Consider the following 20,787-nt stretch of genomic DNA (forward strand, 5'->3'; position numbering starts at 1 on the left):
TCTTGCGGTTCCTCCGCCCCGTATTATTGATGGTCAGCCTATCTACACAGTGCAGACAGCTGGGCTACAAGTGTAAACATTTTGTTTTATATTTGGTAGCCTAGTTCATGGACACAAGCTGGTTGTGAGGGGCCTCCAGATGGCTGGTCTCTCTAAGAGAATGGCCAAGCTGTTAGCAAGGTATTGTTCAGTATCTGCTGTTATTGGTAGCCACTCAATATGGAGGAGATGCTGCTTTATATATCCATGAAGTGTTTTTGTCTGTTACCTTTTCACCTGCTACTGGCATTTTCATGATGTGTTATTATCCTGTTTGTCTGCAACAATGTAGCCAATCAGACATCAAATTGTCTCTCAATATCTGATTGCATTGTTAGTGTTTATGTCCTTGACAGACTTGTATTACTGTGGACATAAATACATCACTCAAGTGTGTGTGTGTGTGTGTGTGTGTGTGTGTGTGTGTGTGTGTGTGTGTGTGTGTGTGTGTGTGTGTGTGTGTGTGTGCGTGTGTGTGTGTGTGTGTGTGTGTGTGTGTGTGTGGACTTCATATTTGATAATAAATGTTCCCTGAGATTGTAATGACATTGCATAATTCATCGTGGATAATGAACACAAGTGATGAAGCCTCGCTGTGTTTCATTCATCTCACCTCTTTCCAAACCATTAATTAAACCAATGTTATTAAACAAACTCCTGCTGAATTACAACCCAGAATATTTCTTCCAAGGATAATAAACCAATAATCTTTGGTGCATTTATGCATGTGGGTATAATGTATAGCTGTGTCTATGTGTATCTATGTGTGTGTGTCTACAGTAGAGCTGTCACTTTTCCCCAAAACCAAGTTTGAAGTAAAAGACAATTTGTTTGAAGTAATGGAAACTTTTACATAATCACAATCCTCTATTATATGATTTTCTTGATATCCAGGGGATAGTGATCAAATGGGCTTCAGTCATCATTTTTACAACAACATCAGCTCTATCATGTTGGGTAATGTTACATCAACATACCTTCTTTTGAGCCGTACTGTATTGTACCCATTCTGCAATCTGTTAAATAAAGTTTTCATTCATTCATTCATTCATTCATTCATTCTGTAAAACAATGCAATGAGATTGAAAGACAAGATTTTATTTGTACTGTATTTTTAAGTATGAACATTTAAGATTTTGCCAGGCTCAAATAATAGGTTGATTTTCTAACAAAAAGTGACAGCCCTAGTATCCAGGCCTCGGATGGTAATAAAGTAATAACTCCATTTAGCTGACTCCGCTCAGCTTGTTAATTTCAGTAGAATCAATGCAAATGACTGGCGCAGCAAAATGTTACAATTCATCCTAAACGGCTACAGCACCAGACATAACACTGGGACAGAATGGACTGCTAGCAGACATAGTTATGAACAGAAAGTGAACTGTACTGAAGATGCTGGAGTACTGTGGTGTCAATGTTACTGACGGACAGTGTACTGCTCTAAACAAGGTGTCGTCAACTGTACTGAAGATCCAACCTGGATTTTTTTAAATGTTATTCTATTTATTTTTTGGGCTTTTTCTGTATTTTTCACCCATCCCAATTTAGTTGTTATGCCAATTCCCTTCCTGGTGGCTGCTCGCATTGCCCCACTGTCGGCCTGGGGAGGGTGTAGAACTACTACATGCCTCCTCCGATACATGTGGAGTCGCCAGCCGCTTCTTTTCACATGACAGCGTTTCACTGGGGGAACGTAACGTGTGCGGAATCGCACGCTATTTCCCCCAGATCCCCTCCCTGCTGAACAGGCGCCCGACCGACTAATAGGAGTTGCAGTTTACAACGACCATGGACACATACCCCACCGGCTTCCCACCCGCTAACACTGCCAATTGTGTTAGTAGGGACAACTGACCAAGCCGGAGGTACCACTGGATTCGATCCCAGAGTCTCTGCGGTGGTAGGCGAGTGCTTAGTCCACTGCGCTACCCAGCCGCACCTTCAGACCTGGAATTTGATCATTTTAGAAACCTTCTGTGTCATTTAGGGAACAAAGGTCACCTGTGATTGGAATGTAATGGCACAGCTCAGTCCAGCAGGCACGGTTTGGCTATATTTAATTTATGTAGTACCTGGCATGAGTGGCTGTCCGGTCAGGCCGATGGGACCCAGGCCCAGGTTGTTCATCGCCGTTGCCCAGGCGTTGGGGCCCGACATGGGCATCGTCATGGAGCTGGTGTCCATGGTCATGTTACAGATCCCTTCTGGAGAGAGAGAGAGAGAGAGAGAGAGAGAGAGACACACACACACACACACACACACACACACACACACACACACACACACACACACACACACACACACACACACACACACACACACACACACACACACACACACACACACACACACACACACACACACACACACAGAGATTGAGAGAGTGAGTCATGATCTGGTATCCCATGGGACTGTTTTGTTAGTTTTCCAGTCATCTTTCATGACATAATCTCTATAACCTTTTGAAGTGCTAAGAGGGAAGTGTGACAAACTCCTTATCCATATCCTGCTTCATTTCACTTTACTCAAGAGTCAAGAAAGGAGAGGAATCACATTAGAGGAGAGGTCACAGTGACCCTGCAGTCAATTTGTATGAGGAAACCGGCCCCAAAGAGTGATAAAAAGAGACATTTTACTCTTCCCATGAACCCAAATGTGCAAACTGTTTTTCATCTTGCAGTCAGTTTGACACAACTGACATTTAGAACATTGTCATTTACAACCTAATGACTGTGTGTGTGTGTGTGTGTGTGTGTGTGTGTGTGTGTGTGTGTGTGTGTGTGTGTGTGTGTGTGTGTGTGTGTGTGTGTGTGTGTGTGTGTGTGTGTGTGTGTGTGTGGACATTGTGTCTGTGGTACAACACATCTAGTGCAGCAATGTACAAGCATACTAGAGTGCTACCAGAATGGTTTGGTTTTACCAATGATGTCTTTGCTAACATCCCAACAACCATCACTGTCACATTCTAAAAAAATATTATCTGCTCAGTTGGGAAAACCTGATTCTCTATCAAAACGTCTGCCTTTTTCAAATCAAGTGTGGATTGGCTCCTCCTCCTTTGTCTGGTTTCATCAACCTCAAGTCTGCCTCAACCAGGAATACTAGAGGTGCAGCAAGGGGGGACTGTACAATCCCTTTAAAAAAAGTGCATTTGGCCAGGCCGTCTTTTCATTTAGAGCATCCCACCAATGGAACTCAATACCTCAAACAATTAGAGTGTCCACATCATATCACTCATTCAAGTCCAGTGTTAAGGAATGGCTTATTGAAAACCAGCATTGTCAACACTGAGGTGTGTGTGTGTGTGTGTGTGTGTGTGTGTGTGTGTGTGTGTGTGTGTGTGTGTGTGTGTGTGTGTGTGTGTGTGTGTGCGTGTGTGCGTGCGTGCGCTGGTCTTCTGAAATACCAGATGACAGAGGACTAAGAGGAGTCAGAGGAATAATGACCTGTTGAATGGAACTACAGTTCAATAGATTAAATTAGTTTAAGAGAATCTCAAATAGATTATTTTATTTAAGTGTATAGTTAATTTTCTTTTACAGCTTTTTTATTTTTCTGACATGGGGGCTTAACAATAAAAGACTATCAGAAATGTCAAGTTGCATGTTGTTAACCAGCTTAGTTATGTTGCATTTCCAATTTATTTATTTAAATTATACATTTATCAGGGATCAATAAGGGAATCGATAAAGAATTGGATCGATAAGCAGAATCGATAATGGAATCGTATCGATAAAATCGTATCAATTCCCATCCCTAACCAGGACTGAGCACCATTTACACCCAACACCTCAAAACCTGCTTGGCATTGACTTCTCGGCTCCGCTCATTTAAAATCTATGCACTCAATACTGCAGCACCCACGTTTCAGCACTGTTTGATCATTGTTACTCGGCTGTAAGAGTTGTACTACCCTTCCTGCTGACTGGTCATACATAACTTGTAAGTCGCTTTGGATAAAAGCGTCAGCTAAATGGCAAAATGTAAATGTAAATCTATCTCTCACCCAAGCATGCCTCCCCTTAGTCCTATAAGTCCCTCACTCACGTCTCATAACCAAAGGAGACAGGGCTTTTTCTGTTGCTGTCCTCAGACTTTGGAACTGTCTCCCGACTCTCATTAAGTCCTGTCCTACTATTGAAAAATTCAAATCATATCTAAAGACCCACCCTTTTTCTCTTGCTTTTAGTGCAGTTTGAGGTTGCCCTACAGCAGGGGTGGCCAACCCGCGGCTCGCGAGCCGCATGCGGCTCTTTGCCCGTCAATGTGCGGCTCTTCCATCCATAAATTTTTTTTTTTAAATTAAAAAAAAAAAAAAAAAAAAAATACTTTTTTTTTTTTTTTTACTTTTTTTTTTTATGTCACTCATTCCATAAGGACGTAGAATAAACATTTACAAAAAAAATTTAAATGGTCCATTTGCATGTTCTTGGTATCTGAATCTAGGGACATAATATGGATCAGTGTCAGAAATAGTGTGTCTGTTACTAGGCTTGAGTAAATTGTAATGAACCAAAGGAGAATATCAATTCTATTTAAAAAAAATTATTATCTTTGACTGTAAATAACACCATGCTAAAATTGACCAGACCTGAAAAATATAAGCAAAAGAATAAAGGGAAGATGATTAAACAGAAGGTTTTGTAGATACAGTACTGAATTCTGCCATCTTTTTTATAATGTAAATTTCTCCACCATTTTTCATCATATTGCAACACCGTTTTTTGCAAGACGTTCACAGAAAGGTAGAGAAACTAACTGCGTTCTGTTTTATGGCAATAACGTTCAGGTTTGTGGGAGATAATCCCAAAAAATAAGAGAAATTAAAAAGTAAATCCAGAAGTCAGATGATTGACAGGGGCTGGTGTGAGCTGGGTAGGGTAGTTTTTCGAAATTTGAAAGCCCTGAGTCTCTTCCTTCAAAAGACTACACTCACTTTTGGCTGTGCCACTTCCTCCTGTCAATATGCGCCGGTTTCCGACTCAATGCCCTGAGATTTCTATAATCTTATATTTCACTAATAACAGTTAAAATAATTGGTAAACAAACATAATGCTGAAAATATACACTTTTACTGTATATCTCGGGCTTAAGAGGTTAACCCTGTGAGACCCAAATTAAAAAGAAATTAGCAACTTCAGAGGCCAGAGGGTGGGACATATAAACACATTTACTATCAAATAGCATTGTGAGGCTGAACAACAGGACCAATTGACTATACATGTGCTTAAAGGGGAACTATCTTATAAATGGCTTTTTTCAGTGTTTACCATTGTTTCTTAGCTATGTGGACTTATATTAATAGGATATATGTCTCTAATTCTCATATTGGCGAATTCTTCCAATTCTCCTCTCACAATATTCACCCTCACTGAACTGAGTCATCTGAAAATGTGCATATCTGTGATGTCAGAGATTTCTCAGCTGCATAATAATGTGGCAGTTGGCACCAGGCCACACAGTGGTTGGAGCCCAGCCTCAAAACGGCTTAAGATCTTGGAGGTAGAAAAATGCGGTTTTTAGTACTTGATTAGAAATACAAAACAATGTATTTTTTTGGAAAAAAACCTAGGTGTTCCATAGACTCACAGGAATTGTGTAAAAGTGCCCAAATAGTGAGAGAAATAGTAAAATAGTTCCCCTTTAACATTTTTTAAATAAACATTATTTTTTAAATGGCTAAAAGTGATTTTGTAATTTTGCAACCGTGGGTCTCACAGGGTACTTTTAACCCTGTGAGGCCCAAATAAAAAAGACATTAGCAACTTCAGAGGCCAGAGGGTGAGACCTATAAACACATGAAGGGTGCCGTGACTGAAAAAAAAGGTTGAGAAACGCTGGTATATGGTGTGGCTCTTTGTGGTACCACAGTCATTTTTTTGTGGCTCTTAGTCTCTGACTGGTTGGCCACCCCTGCCCTACAGTATCTTTCTTTTTTTCATCGTATCTTATTTTATTGTATATGTTACCGTACTGTACACTATTGGCTTCATATTGTTTTGTCGGCACATGCTATACTGCGGTGCTGTCGTTTTGTCTTTGTTATTGCCATGTATTCAATTTTAATGACTGGAAAACACCTTGACTCAACTCCTGTTGTTATTAAATGTGCTATATAAAATAGGGATGGGCATTTTTAAGAAGAATCCAGATCGATTGATCGCATGCTATACTCGAGTGATCGTGTATTACTCGAAAAGGACAAACAAATACATTTTGATTCTTTTTTTTTTTACTTACATTTGTTCATTCACGTAAATGTTTAACACATCCTGCGCCATAAACGTCGTACAACGTGTTTCAAGGTCATGCTAATTCTGCCATTCCACGGCGTACAACGTTATTGAGATCATATTTAATTTTTTTGCCATGGTATTCATTATTCCCTCACGGAGCCTGGTCTGATACAGTGGGAGCCTGCACAACTCTGCAACGCTTCAATACTGCCGCCTGGTGGATGATCGGCGAGTTGCAACCGGAAATGGATCTCTGGAGATCTCCGTGCATCTGGCAAATGCGTCCGCCACTCACATATTGTTGCGGGACTCTAGACACACGTCCGTGTGTAGCGATCGCTGCCATAACGCAATAATCGATATGATTTGGGTGTTTATTATGATTATACAAACCGGAAAAGGATCTAGGAGATCACCGTCAAATAAGTGGGATCTTTTTCCTCCAGTCTCATCGGCGAACGGTAAGAGGACGCTGACGTCATTTTCAGCGTGAGTGTTTATTATTATTCATGCAAACTGCTCTGATCAATATATCACCCATACTACATAAAGCATTTACTGACGATCACGGAATTATAAACGACCCCCCCCCGTTCATCCGTGCATGATCAGTCATAACGTTTAGGATCATGTACAGTTGAAATTTTTTATATAACGTGTATCGGCAACAAACGGCAGTTGATAATCTATATAATGCGTTTATGCCTATACCTCACGTTCTAGGAATTACTGCAGAAAACGATAAAAACATATTTATATTCTAGACGGTATTTTTGTATGAATCTATGAATGAAAAAGTATAACGTTCGTACATCCTGAACGATAGATAATCGATGTTGAATGGGCCATAGTAGGGCTGGGCGATATAACGATAACGATAAATATCGCGATATATTTTAATAATCGATATCGAATATCGAAATTAAAAAAAAATCGAAAAATCGTTTTTTTTTTTTTTTTTTTTTCTTTTCTGCAACAGGGCAGTTTTAAAACCAGAGACAGTGGACAGACTTGTCTTTCTTGCCTGCAACTTAAAGTAATGGCGTTGCTTGTCCAAATGACAATACTGACCAAATTCAGATTTCTTTTTCTCTTTATTTTGTTTGCTTTCTAATTTAAAATACATTTTGAAACCGTCTGTACACAGTAGGCTATGTGTGCTAGCAGAACTAGACTCCAGTCACGAGTCACAGTGCACATGTGCGGTGGTTTGTCCACCAAAAAAGCGCCAAAAGATCGAAAATAAACTAGCAGAGCCAGAACTGTTCAACTCCTCTGGAGCCACAGCCAGCAGAGAAGCCGGTTTACTTTAGCTTTTAAACCAGCTGCAGCCTGAGAACTGGAGTGTGAGGGGATGTAACACTAAAGATGGCGGCAATGACAAAGAATTGCTGCAAAATAAACATACATCTGTTGTTAAAAAAAAAAAAAAAAAAAATTATTTTTTTTATACTTATAACAATTCGATAATTATTGATATCGAGAAATAAAATAAAATTATCATATCGTTATCGCGATATGATTTTTTTCCATATCGCCCAGCCCTAGGCCATAGTAATGTAAATTTAGCAATACAATTTAAAAAGTTATAGCCCTGCAAAGAAGGTGCACATCTCCATAGGCTTAGACTGGTGGCAGTGATCATACATTGATGGATAGAAGCGTGGCAGGGAATGTGTTAAGGAAACCAACAAACAGTTATAATCTTACACATACATGTGAAACAAATATGCAATAAAAATAAATGAAAAAATTACAAAAAAAGATTTCATAAAAATTATTAATAATTTAAGATCGATTTTTCTCATAGCTACGAGCGATTACTCACACCCATCCCTAATATAAAAGTGACTTGACCTTGCTTTCTCTATGTTATCTGTTCTGTATTATTTTATTTCCTTTATTATTAATGTTACTCATAAACCGATTGTTTAAGTAGGCATCACATAGCAGACTATTTTGCCTCAATGCCAAAAAAATAAAAAATAAAAAAAGGTTCTTGAGAAATGACAATCAGGTCATGCAGTGATGCCTGCCCTGAACGCAGTGTTTGAGTGTTTGAGAAAAATATGTACTTGTTGAGCTTTCTCAAACCAGTCATTTGGAAGAATCAACAGGCTGGCAGGCAGGCAGGCAGGCAGGCAGGCAGGCAGGCAGGTCATGGATTATTAAAAGACAGACAATAGGTCTGCCCTGGGAATAACGTTATGAAGCAGGGAGCAAGAGGCAGATGGCTCCATGGCTGTTTTGTTGGCTGTTTTGGACAAATTAACAGAAAGGTATGCATAATTCGTAATGGTTGATGACGAATATATTGACAATGATGATGATGATAAGGAGTAGGACAGCCTATGGCATATGGCAATGCATGAGGGAATGCAATCCCCACAAATAGATATAGCCTAACATTTAACAACATATTTTGGCACATTACTGTAACCCCCACACCTAGTGGGTGTTTATGCTGTGTGTATGAGAAATAAGTATGGTCAATTATTATTCCCATCATTGTGGGCAAAGAGATGGCTTCAAAGTGACAATAACGATCTAAAAAGGACCCATGTTTATTTCCTGTTGCAGCGTTTGCTAATGCAGTAGTTGACAGGAAATACACTGTTTCCTAGCAACAGGATTCCAGTGAAACAGAGTTACGGTGGAGGTTGTGGAGTAGGACTCAAGTGCAGGATGATTAAGCAGTAGAAGGTCGCAAGGGTGTTTAACTCAATGGATGCCATACCCGAATAAAGTCGGGTTAACTCGCCAACGCTTGAGCGCCAAACCCGAGAAAAGTCAGGTTTTCATCGTTATTTCTTTTATTCGATATTTCCATTCATTATCCATCCAGGGAGCCTGGTGTTATCATAGGGAATGAGTCTGAGATCGGAAAAGTGCAATATCGGCCGCATCCTACCAGGCGGCGGTATCAAGCACCCTTTGAAACACTGTGTCTTGGGCTGTGCGTCGATCTAAAGTGTCCGGTCTAATTCTTCCATGTCGGGCAAGGGAAGCGGTTGTCCCGATCGGCTTGATGAGCATCAAATGCTCCAGATGGATGATGTGTGGCGGATTATGTTGGCGACACCAATACTGGGACTTGCAATCAGATATTTGGAATATTCTTTTTGGGGTACATCCTAGTCAAGGTAAGGGCTATATGATATCAATCTTGCGTTGATCAAAGCATGCCTTCATTGCGATCCGAGCGTATGTGTGTAACGCTAGTCAATAACGTATTCCGTTGGTGACGATCAAAGCATCAAAAAATGACCCCCCCCCCCCCCCCCCCCCCACCCTTTCATGCATTCATGATGGAACATAATACCTATCATATGCATTTGATTTTTTTTATTGTAGCGTGTGTAGGGACGGAACGCCAATGCATTTAGTATAATACACGTTGCGGGCTATTACCAGCCTCCCATGAATTACCCTAAAACCATACTTATATTCACCACGGTACTCGCAAATTGCCCCTTAATTTGGCCCGTGCGAGTGGAAAATAATATTTGGGGGCAACCTTGCGAGTAGTGATTTCAACCCTTCATTCGCATTTCGCTCCTAAATTAATCCATACTAATTGGATAAAAAAATAGTAAAACATTAGCCTACAACCAGGGCTGTACAGTGCGACATAATGTTGCAGTGCTATGAAAGAATCTGTCGGCGATGAATGAATGTGTGCGATAGCCTGTGTGTGGAAAAGAATATTTGCGTGTGAAGTGAATCTGGGCCACGCTATTCTACTTGGTAGTTGTAGTCTATCGTGCGATTAAATACCATGTCCCCGTCTGCGTAGAGTCCATACATCCAACACCAAATCCCATAGTTCCTAGCGAACAATCGAAACTAAACTGAATGTGGCCTATTGCATCAACCTATCTATCTATCTAATAATGAGGCAATATGCAAATAAGATAATACTAATAATTGTCACGGTTCCCCGTATGAAAGTGGCTTGCAACTTACTGCTTAGCCAGGTAGCTAAATGCTCCGCGACGCTGGTTCAACTGCCTGCGCCGGTCTGTATGTCGAAGACAGAGGGAACCGCATCGGGTTTCAGCTGATTAGTGGTCTTCTGGACAAACCTCCCACACCCAACAACATAATCCGAGGCAATTAAGTGTTCGCTGCAGATCTTCATTCCCTGTCCAACAGGCTGATCGCGCCGCTTGAGTGCAGCCAGCCAACGTGCCAACAACACTGGTAGTTTGTGGAAATGAACCAACTTTCCTCTCTCTTTCACACGGTAAAATTAGTTTGAACAGCCAGGAGCAATACAAAAAGAACCACCGCGGTCCCGTTGTTTGGTAGGCAACGTTGCATTTACTGACTGACCTTCAAGACACTCCATGTTTACTAGGCAGCTAACCAGCAGTGTAAACCAGGAGCCAGACCAAACCAACACTGTGACGTCAGCAACAAAATGGCGGCACACATGTTCATAAATGCTACATAAATGGACATAACAAATCGTTTTTTCTTAGAAACGCCTTATTTTTATAGCGTGATTTTTCTGTGGTTTATCTAAATACTAATTTGATGCTATGACTATGTTTATATCGCTATGCTTCATCTCCCCTTTAAACTAGAGAGAGCCACCAGACAGGGTTGTTGTCTTTCGCGACACTCTTCGATGTATTCATTGAACCACTGGCTCAACGAATTAGACAGACCAAAGACATCAAAGGGGTGGAGATAAGGGGAACAGAACATAAATTGGGACTGTTCGCAGATGACGTGATAGTATATATGAGACAACCAGACACAAGCTTTCCGATACTGATGGATTTACTGACAGAATATGGATATTACTCAGGGTATAGACTCAACATGATGAAGACACAGACTTTAGCACTGAACTACACTCCAACGATAGAGATCAAAGAAAAATACAAAATTTAATGGGACATGGACAGGATCAAGTATCTAGGGGTGAACATTACAAGAGGGGTGGAGGGGTTATACGATGCAAACTATACGCAGATTAATCAGAAAAACAAGAGAGACCTAGAAAGATGGACAGTTATGCCCCTAGATTTCAGGATCGAAATCATTAAGATGAACATATTACCAAGGTTATTATACCTATTTCAGTCTTTACCTATATTAATACCACAAAAACAATTCAGGGAATGGGATAGACAGATATCAAGATTCATTTGGGGGGGGGGGGAAGACCAAGGATCAGATATTTGACTCTACAACTACCAAAGAAGAAAGGAGGAATGGCAGTACCCAGTTTAGAAGACTATTACTATGCAGCACAGCTTAGGACAGTTAGTAGCATGCTGGTGCAATGTGAATTATGAAGCCAAATGGAAAGATATAGAAACTAGGGATGTCCCAATCAAATTTTTTTGCTCCCGATCCGATCCCGATCATGTGATTTTGAGTATCTACCGATACCGATCTTTCCCGATCCGATAAAAAAAATAAAAAAAAAATAAAAAAATGCTCTCCCATCTTAATTTCTTACATTACATTCACCCTGAATGTTGACGTTATCCAGGTGAAAAGTTAACTTCATTCAAGCGAGGCATTGCAACCGGAGTAATCTAAAAACTCCGCCTCCAACCTGCTGCTTCATGAGAGCAATGGCACCATCGTCTGTAAAAATCAGGTGACTGCAAGTTCTGCAACTAGTGGTAGTCCCTCATCCTTGACATAAATCATTTGATGTATAATTAAATCAAAGGAAATGCGTTTGTTTTGGCAAAATTCTTCTGCTCTGTGTGACAATAAATAAATGAATGATGATATGCAATTTAAACCCAAAACTAAGGCCTCAGTATGAGTTTAAGACGTGAACATGGTCATGTTTGTTGAATAAAAAATAAAAGTAAAAAAAAAAAAAAAAAAAAATGATTTTTTTATTTATTTTTTTATCCCGATCTTCTGAAAATCACGTGATCGGCCCCCGATCCCGATCACGTGATCGGATCTGGATATCCCTAATAGAAACCAAAAGAGAGGGATTCAAAGTGCAGGCATTAATAGGAGATATGGAGTTGTTCAGAACAAAGGAACAACTACTAGACCCAATTACCAAATTCACTATAAGCATATGGAACACAATAGTAAAGAAATACAAGCTAGAAAAAGAATCCAAGATACTGAGATGGATAACACACGACAACAAATTCAAACCAGGGATAGACGGCCATGGGTTCAAAAGATGGGAACGGGGGGGATAACAGCAATATGTACAGAGATAGAAGGAGGGGAGATGCAGACTCTACAGATATTGAAAGAAAGATTCAGACTAGAGAATAGAGACCACTTTAGATATTTACAGATTAGAGATTACTATAACAAAGAAATAAAACAAGACAGAGACAAAGAACCGAATGGGATAATTAAGATAATGGTAAAAACATATGAAGGAAGGAAGGGGAGGGTTATATCAGCACTATATCAGGCAATAATGGACAAGCAAAACCCTGGACAGGCTCCAGTATGTTCAAAATTCAGCTGCCAGGGTTCTAACCCGCACCAAACCCTGGCAGCACATCACCCCCATCCTCATCCAGCTCCACTGGCTCCCCATCAAATCCCGCATCACCTACAAAACCCTCCTGCTCACCTACAAATCCCTTCACGCCCTGGCACCTCAGTACCTCACTGACCTCCTCCACCCCTACACTCAGTCACGGTCCCTGCGATCCACGGACACTGGTCAGCTCTCCATCCCCCGAACCAGACTGCGGACGTTCGGGGACAGAGCTTTCAGTGTGGCAGCTCCCACCCTCTGGAACTCCCTCCCCGCAGAACTCCGCACCACCCCAACTCTGGACTCATTTAAAAAACTGCTCAAAACCCACCTCTTCAACCTGGCCTTCAACCCCTAACCTTCTCACTTTATATGTATGTGTTGTGTCTGTCCACTATGTTTGTTGACTTGTTATCTCCCCCCCCCCCCTTATGTAAAGCGACCTTGGGTCCTCTGAAAGGCGCTATATAAAACGAAGTATTATTATTATTTATTATTATTATAGTAAGGAAATTACAACCTTGTATATAAAAGAAAAGTGTGAGAAGGAATTAGAAATAGAGATAACAGAGGAGGAATGGTACACATGCAAGATACAACAATCAACCACAGGATCAAGGATATGGAGGGAGTTTGGGTGGAAAAACATAATTAGATTCTTTATAACACCAGAAATACAGGGCAATTACATGCCAACACAGAAGCCATGTTGGAGAAAATGTGGGCAAGAAGTAGCGAACCACACACACATATTCTGGGAATGTCAGAAAATAAGAAACTATTGGGAGGAGATAGGAGGGATAATAAATGAAATGAAGTAGGATATGAAATACCCCAGACAGGTCAAGTACTATACCATTACCTAGGGAACTTGACACAGAAAGAAATTCAGGGAGAAGACAAATATCTGATTAAGATACTATTAGTAGCAGCCAAGAAAGTATTGACTAAACTGTGGTACAGGATAGAAACACTGACGAAGGAAAAATGGATAGAAATAATAGAGGGGATACAGGAAATGGAGAGAATCACACATATGCTGAGGTTACAGGAGGAGAAATTTGAGTCAAAATGGGAAAAGTGTGAGGAATATAGGAAGAAGAGGAACGACATCACAGAAGAATGAAAAGGGAACAAGGGAACTATAAAATAAATTGAAATGTAAATAAACAAGGTAAAGATAGAATTGACCGATGAACCCATGTCACCCCCTTTATTTTATTTACTTACTGGCGCACGTCACAATTGATTTATGAATTAACTGGACGTGAGGATTACGCACAAACCCACTGCCAACGCAGCCAGCGGTGAGTAGACTACTCCATGCGTTTTAAGCTCACAGAGAAATTGTGTGTTGTAGTGACTACATTATTGGTTACGTGTTCTCCTCTGAATGTGGGAGGGAACGAATGATCTGGTGCCGCAGCCAGAGGGGACATCTATTGCGGTTGCACTCGCTGTTAGTCATTCATTGATTCATGTGCTCTTGTGTTCTTGTTTACTGACGTGGCTTTGTATAATAAACAAGCATTACGTTACCTCTGTTCATTCCTCTTTCCTCCGGCACTACAGTGTACTCAAACGCTAGCAGTGTGAATCATAAGTCGCAAGGCACGTTATCAAATAACTCGAAATGTCAGAGAAACCTGAGGATGCGAGTCGGACTGATCCAATCCAGGATGAACACGCAGCTGAAACTGAAAGAGAGCTTTTCAGACTGATTGGCTCTCGCCGTGGCAAACGTGGCATCATTGATAAGTAAGAAATAAGGCGTGGGTTCTATGATATATAGCATACAGGACAATGAAGATTTCCATTGTCACTGTATAGTTTTGTGGGAAACAACGGCCTCATATTATGATATTGGGCAGAGAGCGACAATGTGAGAAACACGGAGCAGCTCAGCCTCACACACACACTCTCCATCCCCCCTCTCTCTCTCTGAATGAAACGGAATGCATTTTCACTCCGGAATCACTTTCAATCAAGTGATACAGTGATCGAGTCCCGTGGATATTATTGCAAGAGATAATTCATACATATTATGAAAAGCCAATGTGTTGTTTAGGATTTGGAGGGGGGTAGCAACAGTCTGATAAGTCTCTGCGGGGGTCTAACACCTATTCAAAGCGCACACACCGCTCTGTCTCTCACAGTGTGTGTGTGCGTGTATGTGTGTTTCGTGACGCGATGTAGTTCTCTGGAAAATCGGGATAATTAAAACCATACCATCTAGCAAGAATTAAACATATTATTTACAAGTCGTATTACGTTTTGCAAATAAGGAGACATATAACATCTCAAAGCACTCAAAAATGCCATTTTTCTATTTTTATCGATTTCTGAAATGCGTGACTTTCTGACAATTTCTGAGAAATTCTCAATGCCTTTGTTACCCGCCGGCGGGTGCAAACAGCGTGAGCCGACCTCTGAGTGTTAAACACTAAACTAACAGGGGAACATGAATGGGAGAGTGAGAGAGAGAGAATGGGAGAGGGAGAGAGGAGAGCAATAGAGAAGAGAGAGAGAGAGAGAGAGAGAGAGAGAGAGAGAGAGAGAGAGAGAGAGAGAGAGAGAGAGAGAGAGAGAGAGAGAGAAAAATATGCAACAATCTGTACTATTGTGGCGCTGCACATAGCGGTGTTTATTATGTAATTTGTGTTTCATTTGTGCACCAGCCCATATGGTTTTGATGTGTGCCGTGCATACGTTCCTTGACTTTCCCCCGACCCGCTATGATCAGCACCCTCTCTGTGTTCCGGCACCTCCTGATTTACAAACAGCAGCCATACACATAATCCTAGCGCTTCATAATAAACACCACAGCAGTCATACACAAAATCCTAGCGCTTCATAATAAACACCACAGCAGCCATGCACATAATCTTAGCGCTTCATAATAAACACCACAGCAGCCATGCACATAATCCTAGCGCTTTATAATAAACACCACAGCAGCCATACACGTAATCCTAGCGCTTCATAATAAACACCACAGCATCCATACACATAATCCCAGCACAATCTATAAACACCACGGCATTCATACAAGTAATCCTTATCCTTTCTATAAACACCACAGCAGTCATACACTTAATCCCAGCACTTTATAATAAACACCACAGCAGTCATACAGACATAACCCCATCACTTTCTAATAAACACCACAGCAGTCATACACATAATCTTCATCCTCTCTATAAACACCACAGCAGTCGTACACATAACCCTTGTCCTTTCTATAAACACCACAGCAGTCATACACATAATCACATTTTACCCAGTTTAAGCTTGTGTTAAAAGCTGGCAAATCAAAGTTTATGCTCTTCTCAAATGGGAATAGACTCCCAGCTGATCTTCCCACACTTGTTACTGCTGGAGGGACTGACATCGAAAGGGTTGCTTCCTACAAATATCTAGGCATTACAGTGGATCAGAACCTTACGTTTAAATCTCACATAGATAAACTTGTGTCAAAGCTGAAGCTTAAACTCGACTTCTTTTTCAGAAGTCACCTGATCTCGACCACCTTCTTACCACTACTCGATTATGGTGACTTACTCTACATGTATGCACCTGATCAGTACCTTAGAAAGCTGGATACTGTGTACGCGTTTCATTCAATCAATCACCGTGCAGATTGATTGATTGAATGAAAATTTTATTAACAGATTTCAGAATGGGTACAATACAGTACGGCTCAATACACGTCTTGTTTACATCAGGGTCCCCCATTTTCAATTCATAATGAATTGTAAGTAAGGGTGCAACTTGCTCCGTGCAATCCATTCTTTGTGGATCTAGCCCCAGTGTGCTTCTGTGCACGAAGCAATATAAGAATGCCCTTCGTTCTCAAGCTGTTCTAACACTGGAAGTTCCCCATATGAGAACTGCATTGGGAAAAAGGGCTTTTAAATATGCTGCTCTTTCATCCTGGAACAAGATACAGGAGGACCTAAAATTACCAGGACTGGTCACCCTCAGATAATTCAAAGCCATTTTAAAATCCTACAAACTCAGTTCCCTCGGACAGTGCAACTGTGTTTGATAATTTGCCTGTTTGATAACTTGCCTGAAATTGGAGCTTGCTGTGAATGTATCTGTATTTTATTGTGATGTTCTTTTTTATGTTGAAACTTTCTGCTGCCTTGCTTGGCCAGATCGCTCTTGAAAAGGATATTTTAATCTCAATGATGCTTATCTGGTTAAATAAAGGATTTGATTGATTGATTGAATGGTAGCACTTTCTATAAACACCACAGCAGTCATACACATAATGCTAGCACTTTCTATAAACACCACAGCGGTCATACAGATAATCCTCATCGTTTCTATAAACATCATAGCAGTCATACACATAATCCTCATCCTTTCTATAAATGTTTTCAGAATAATGTAACAGCATACTACATTATCCAGTGGTTGTTACATTATCCAGTGAGTAAAACCTTTTGGATGTATAACGTAATAACTTTACAGGATAATGTAATAATAAAATCACTGTATTTATGTTTTATTTAAACAAGAATAGCTAAGACTGATACGTGCACATGCTCCCTCTCTGTAGCAGTAACTTTAAACTGCAAGTGACAGCAGAGCCTACATTATTGTGGTGTAATCTTCATAATAACATTTTGATTGTATTATTCCAAGGACAGACAGAAGAAAAAAAAAGATAACACCAAATGAGACTATATGGAAATAGGTCACGAGAGGCGCTGGACTTATTAATCCTTTTCTCAGGAGCCTGTATCTCACAGCCAAAGTAAGCTCAAGTTGCAAGTCTGAATACCACTATCTAGTGGTAGTGCACAACGCCATGTGCACAACTGGTATTGAGCTACTTAATACCAAGGATAAGTCAGAAGTCTGAATGGGTATTAAGTCCACGCTACGTGAACTTATCTTAAGTCTGAATCGAAGCCTTCCTCTCCTTGGGTTCTGATTGGTCTTTAGCCCTGCTAAACGCTCCCCCAGGAAGCTGAGAGGAAATGAAGGCATGTTAAGGACCATTGACTGTAAGCCTCCCAGCTGAGAGAGAGGTTTAGTTTAGACATTTAGTTTGAAATTGACATGGTTATGCCAGCTCTTACTGAGTGGGAGAGAGAGAGGGAGAGAGAGAGAGAGAGAGAGAGAGAGAGAGAGAGAGAGAGAGAGAGAGAGAGAGAGAGAGAGAGAGAGAGAGAGAGAGAGAGAGAGAGAAAAAATAAACAAACACAATGATGGAAGAAGAGAAAGAGGAAGGGCAAAGTAGAGAGGCACAAAAACCCTTCAGCTGATCTTGGAACACTGTAACAAGGCAACCAGAAAATAGTTATTACTAGTACACTTTATCCCAGTTGCCGATCTCCATCCCAAATTAAGGCACTATTGGCCACCTAACGTCACGGTGACCAATTGCAGCCACTCTTATTGTCTGGGACCAAATACGGCCACGCCCCACTCCCAGCAAAAAGTGGGAATCTCTAGAATGGGTTTGGGGCCGCGCTGTATACGGAAGTAGCTCTCAAGGTGACGATTAGACAACACTTTTTTGTTGTCAGTAGATGGCAGCATTGGTTTAAAATTAAAGGCTGAAAATGTTGAGAACTACAACACTGCATTTCCCAAGAGCGTTAGCACAGGTCGCAGGTCACTGGGATGTGTCTATATTCTCCGACGTGATCTGAACAGCGTTAAACTATTACTGCGACCTCGGTATAGCGACCGAGAATGGCCAACTAATTATCTTAACAAAAGTGCGCTGGTAGCGTTACATATGTTGTCTAAAGGGGGACATATGGTACAATTTAAGATTCTAATGATAATCGGCATATAAAGGACAAGATAAAGCATCGTTAATTTGTAAGAAACCTCAATGAAAACGGCGCAGGGTGCTATTGTTATGAAAATGTGATAGAATCCTATAAAAATGTGGACGCATTTGGCCTACGTTCCGTTACATGTTGACAAGAATGCAAATCCCCCCTGGGAATAATAAAGTTGTCTTATTTAAATTGCCCAAAGAAGTGTCTTGTGTACCGTGACCCTTGGAGACAGTACACACAAAAATTGCCTGACATAAGATAAGATGTTCCTTTAGTAATCCCCTTGAGTAAATTCAGGGTTCATAGCAGCACAGGGGAGGGGGAGGGGAAGTACAGGCAGGATAATATAAATGACAATAGAAATAATGAGAATTTAAAAAAGTATGCGTAAACATACTTTAGTCAGGATAGGAGTTCTTCCAGACGTATTCATGAAATACAGGTACAGAAAAAAGGATCCTCTGCAACAACGCCGTCTAGGAGAGGTTGTCTTGTTGCCGTCAGAGCTCTATTGAACGCAGGTCAGTACATAGCTGGGTGGTTTCCGTGCATGCATTCCTGTGTGTGTGCATGTGGGATGAGCAGACATCTCTAATACCTACAGACAACCTTAGCACAGCCAGTGAAACTACATCATGCAGCACAATGTGGCAAAGCATGGATCATCCTAACAGAGCAACATATCAATATGAAAATACAATGTGCCACATACATATCATTAATAGGTGTATTCTTAATTTTTTCATTTGTTTATTTGGATCCCCATTAGCTACCACAATGGTGGCAGCTAATCTTCCTGGGGTCCACACATAAGAATAAACTAAACTAAACAACATAAAACAGTGAAATCAATTCATAGCTAAACTGGAAAAAAGAAAGAAGAGAAGAAAACAAATAATCACACCCTCCCACCACTTATCACCCACAAACTATCCCAACAAATACATCTAAAAGGTTACGTAATAACAACATAACCTCCAACACCTAACTATAATTCAACATACTATTTTTCAGTGGCCTTTTAAAAAAGATATGTGGAACTGATTAGCATAATACATAACCATCTTTTTAATGTACTATGATGTGCTCTATAGCGTAACCTTTGTTCATGTCTCTCATCAATATATACAATTCTAGAATAGCTTTTATGCCTAGAGTCAAATATTTCAAAACAAAACAAGGAGATGACAGGACAATCTATCCTCCACTTTTAACGAAAATAGTTTTTCATGCATGCCATCTACACTTGCTACAGCAAACCAACCAAGCATGCAGCCCTATTCTGCACAATTTGAAATGTGTGTAAATATTTTTTGTAGCACTAGACTAGACCAGGGGTTCCCAAACTTTTCAGGCCAGGGCCCAGAAAATAAGGCGTCAGAGAGCCGCGGCCCAATGCACATCGTCAGGCTTTTTTTTTTTTTTTTTTTGCCAGGCGACCGATTTTTTAAGCCAAATATCACTTCAATCCTATTAAGTTAGTTCAAGTTAGTTATTCATTTATATGTGCTATTTATGAGAGGGCTAACTTGTTGCAAAATAATAATGATAATAATAATAGCCTCATTAAAATACTATTGTTGCTTCGGTTGTTTTCAGCGTTTTATGTGCATAATCTGTTATTTAGTTTGAAATGTTCGTTGAAATAAGTAGATTTTTCGTTTTTGTTTATTTATTAAGTTAATATAAAACCATATAGTCACATTTTAGAATACAATAGAATAGAATTTTAGAATACAACTAGAAACACTGTCCTGGCCTGCTTCTAAGTTCAGTGGCCTGACAAAAAAATAAAAATAAAAAAAAATAAAAAAATAAAATTTTTTTTTTTTTTTTTATCATCTCGCGGCCCACCCGTGGCTGCTCGCGGCCCACCTTTGGGTCGCGACCCCGACTTTGGGAACCACTGGACTAGACAACTGAATAGTAGGCAAGATTAGACAGAACAAGCGCCTGAGTGATCTGTTTAATAGAATGATTATTTAAATAATAGACACATCTCTTAATCACAGATACTGCCCTACCGATCTGAGCAACTACATTATCAGTTTGTTTAGTCCAGGACAGTTCCGCGTTCGGGTTCTGCGATCTGATTGGCCACTGACGTACGCTCTCTCTACACCCAAACAGCGTGTTACGCTAGTTCTGCATCTAACCTCTAACAACCTGCAGCCTGCTAGCATTATCCAATTCACTTCCCACGGTTCTCGGCACT

At 40.5% G+C, this 20,787-nt stretch overlaps 1 protein-coding gene across 1 annotated transcript in view; it reads right to left on the reverse strand.

Moving 5' to 3' along the window:
• LOC311242959 (ecto-NOX disulfide-thiol exchanger 2-like) overlaps positions 1 to 20,787 on the reverse strand; it is a gene marked incomplete at both ends in the record, with an annotated part of 492,204 nt that overhangs the window by 186,448 nt on the left and 284,969 nt on the right. The window contains one exon of the mRNA XM_084332023.1: positions 2,112 to 2,243. Coding sequence (XP_084188149.1) covers positions 2,112 to 2,243 — 132 coding nt within the window. The remainder of the gene's footprint in view (positions 1 to 2,111; positions 2,244 to 20,787) is intronic.

The sequence above is a fragment of the Notolepis coatsorum genome (assembly GCF_963971535.1).
Source record: "Notolepis coatsorum genome assembly, chromosome: 16".
NCBI classification, from domain to species: domain Eukaryota; kingdom Metazoa; phylum Chordata; class Actinopteri; order Aulopiformes; family Paralepididae; genus Notolepis; species Notolepis coatsorum.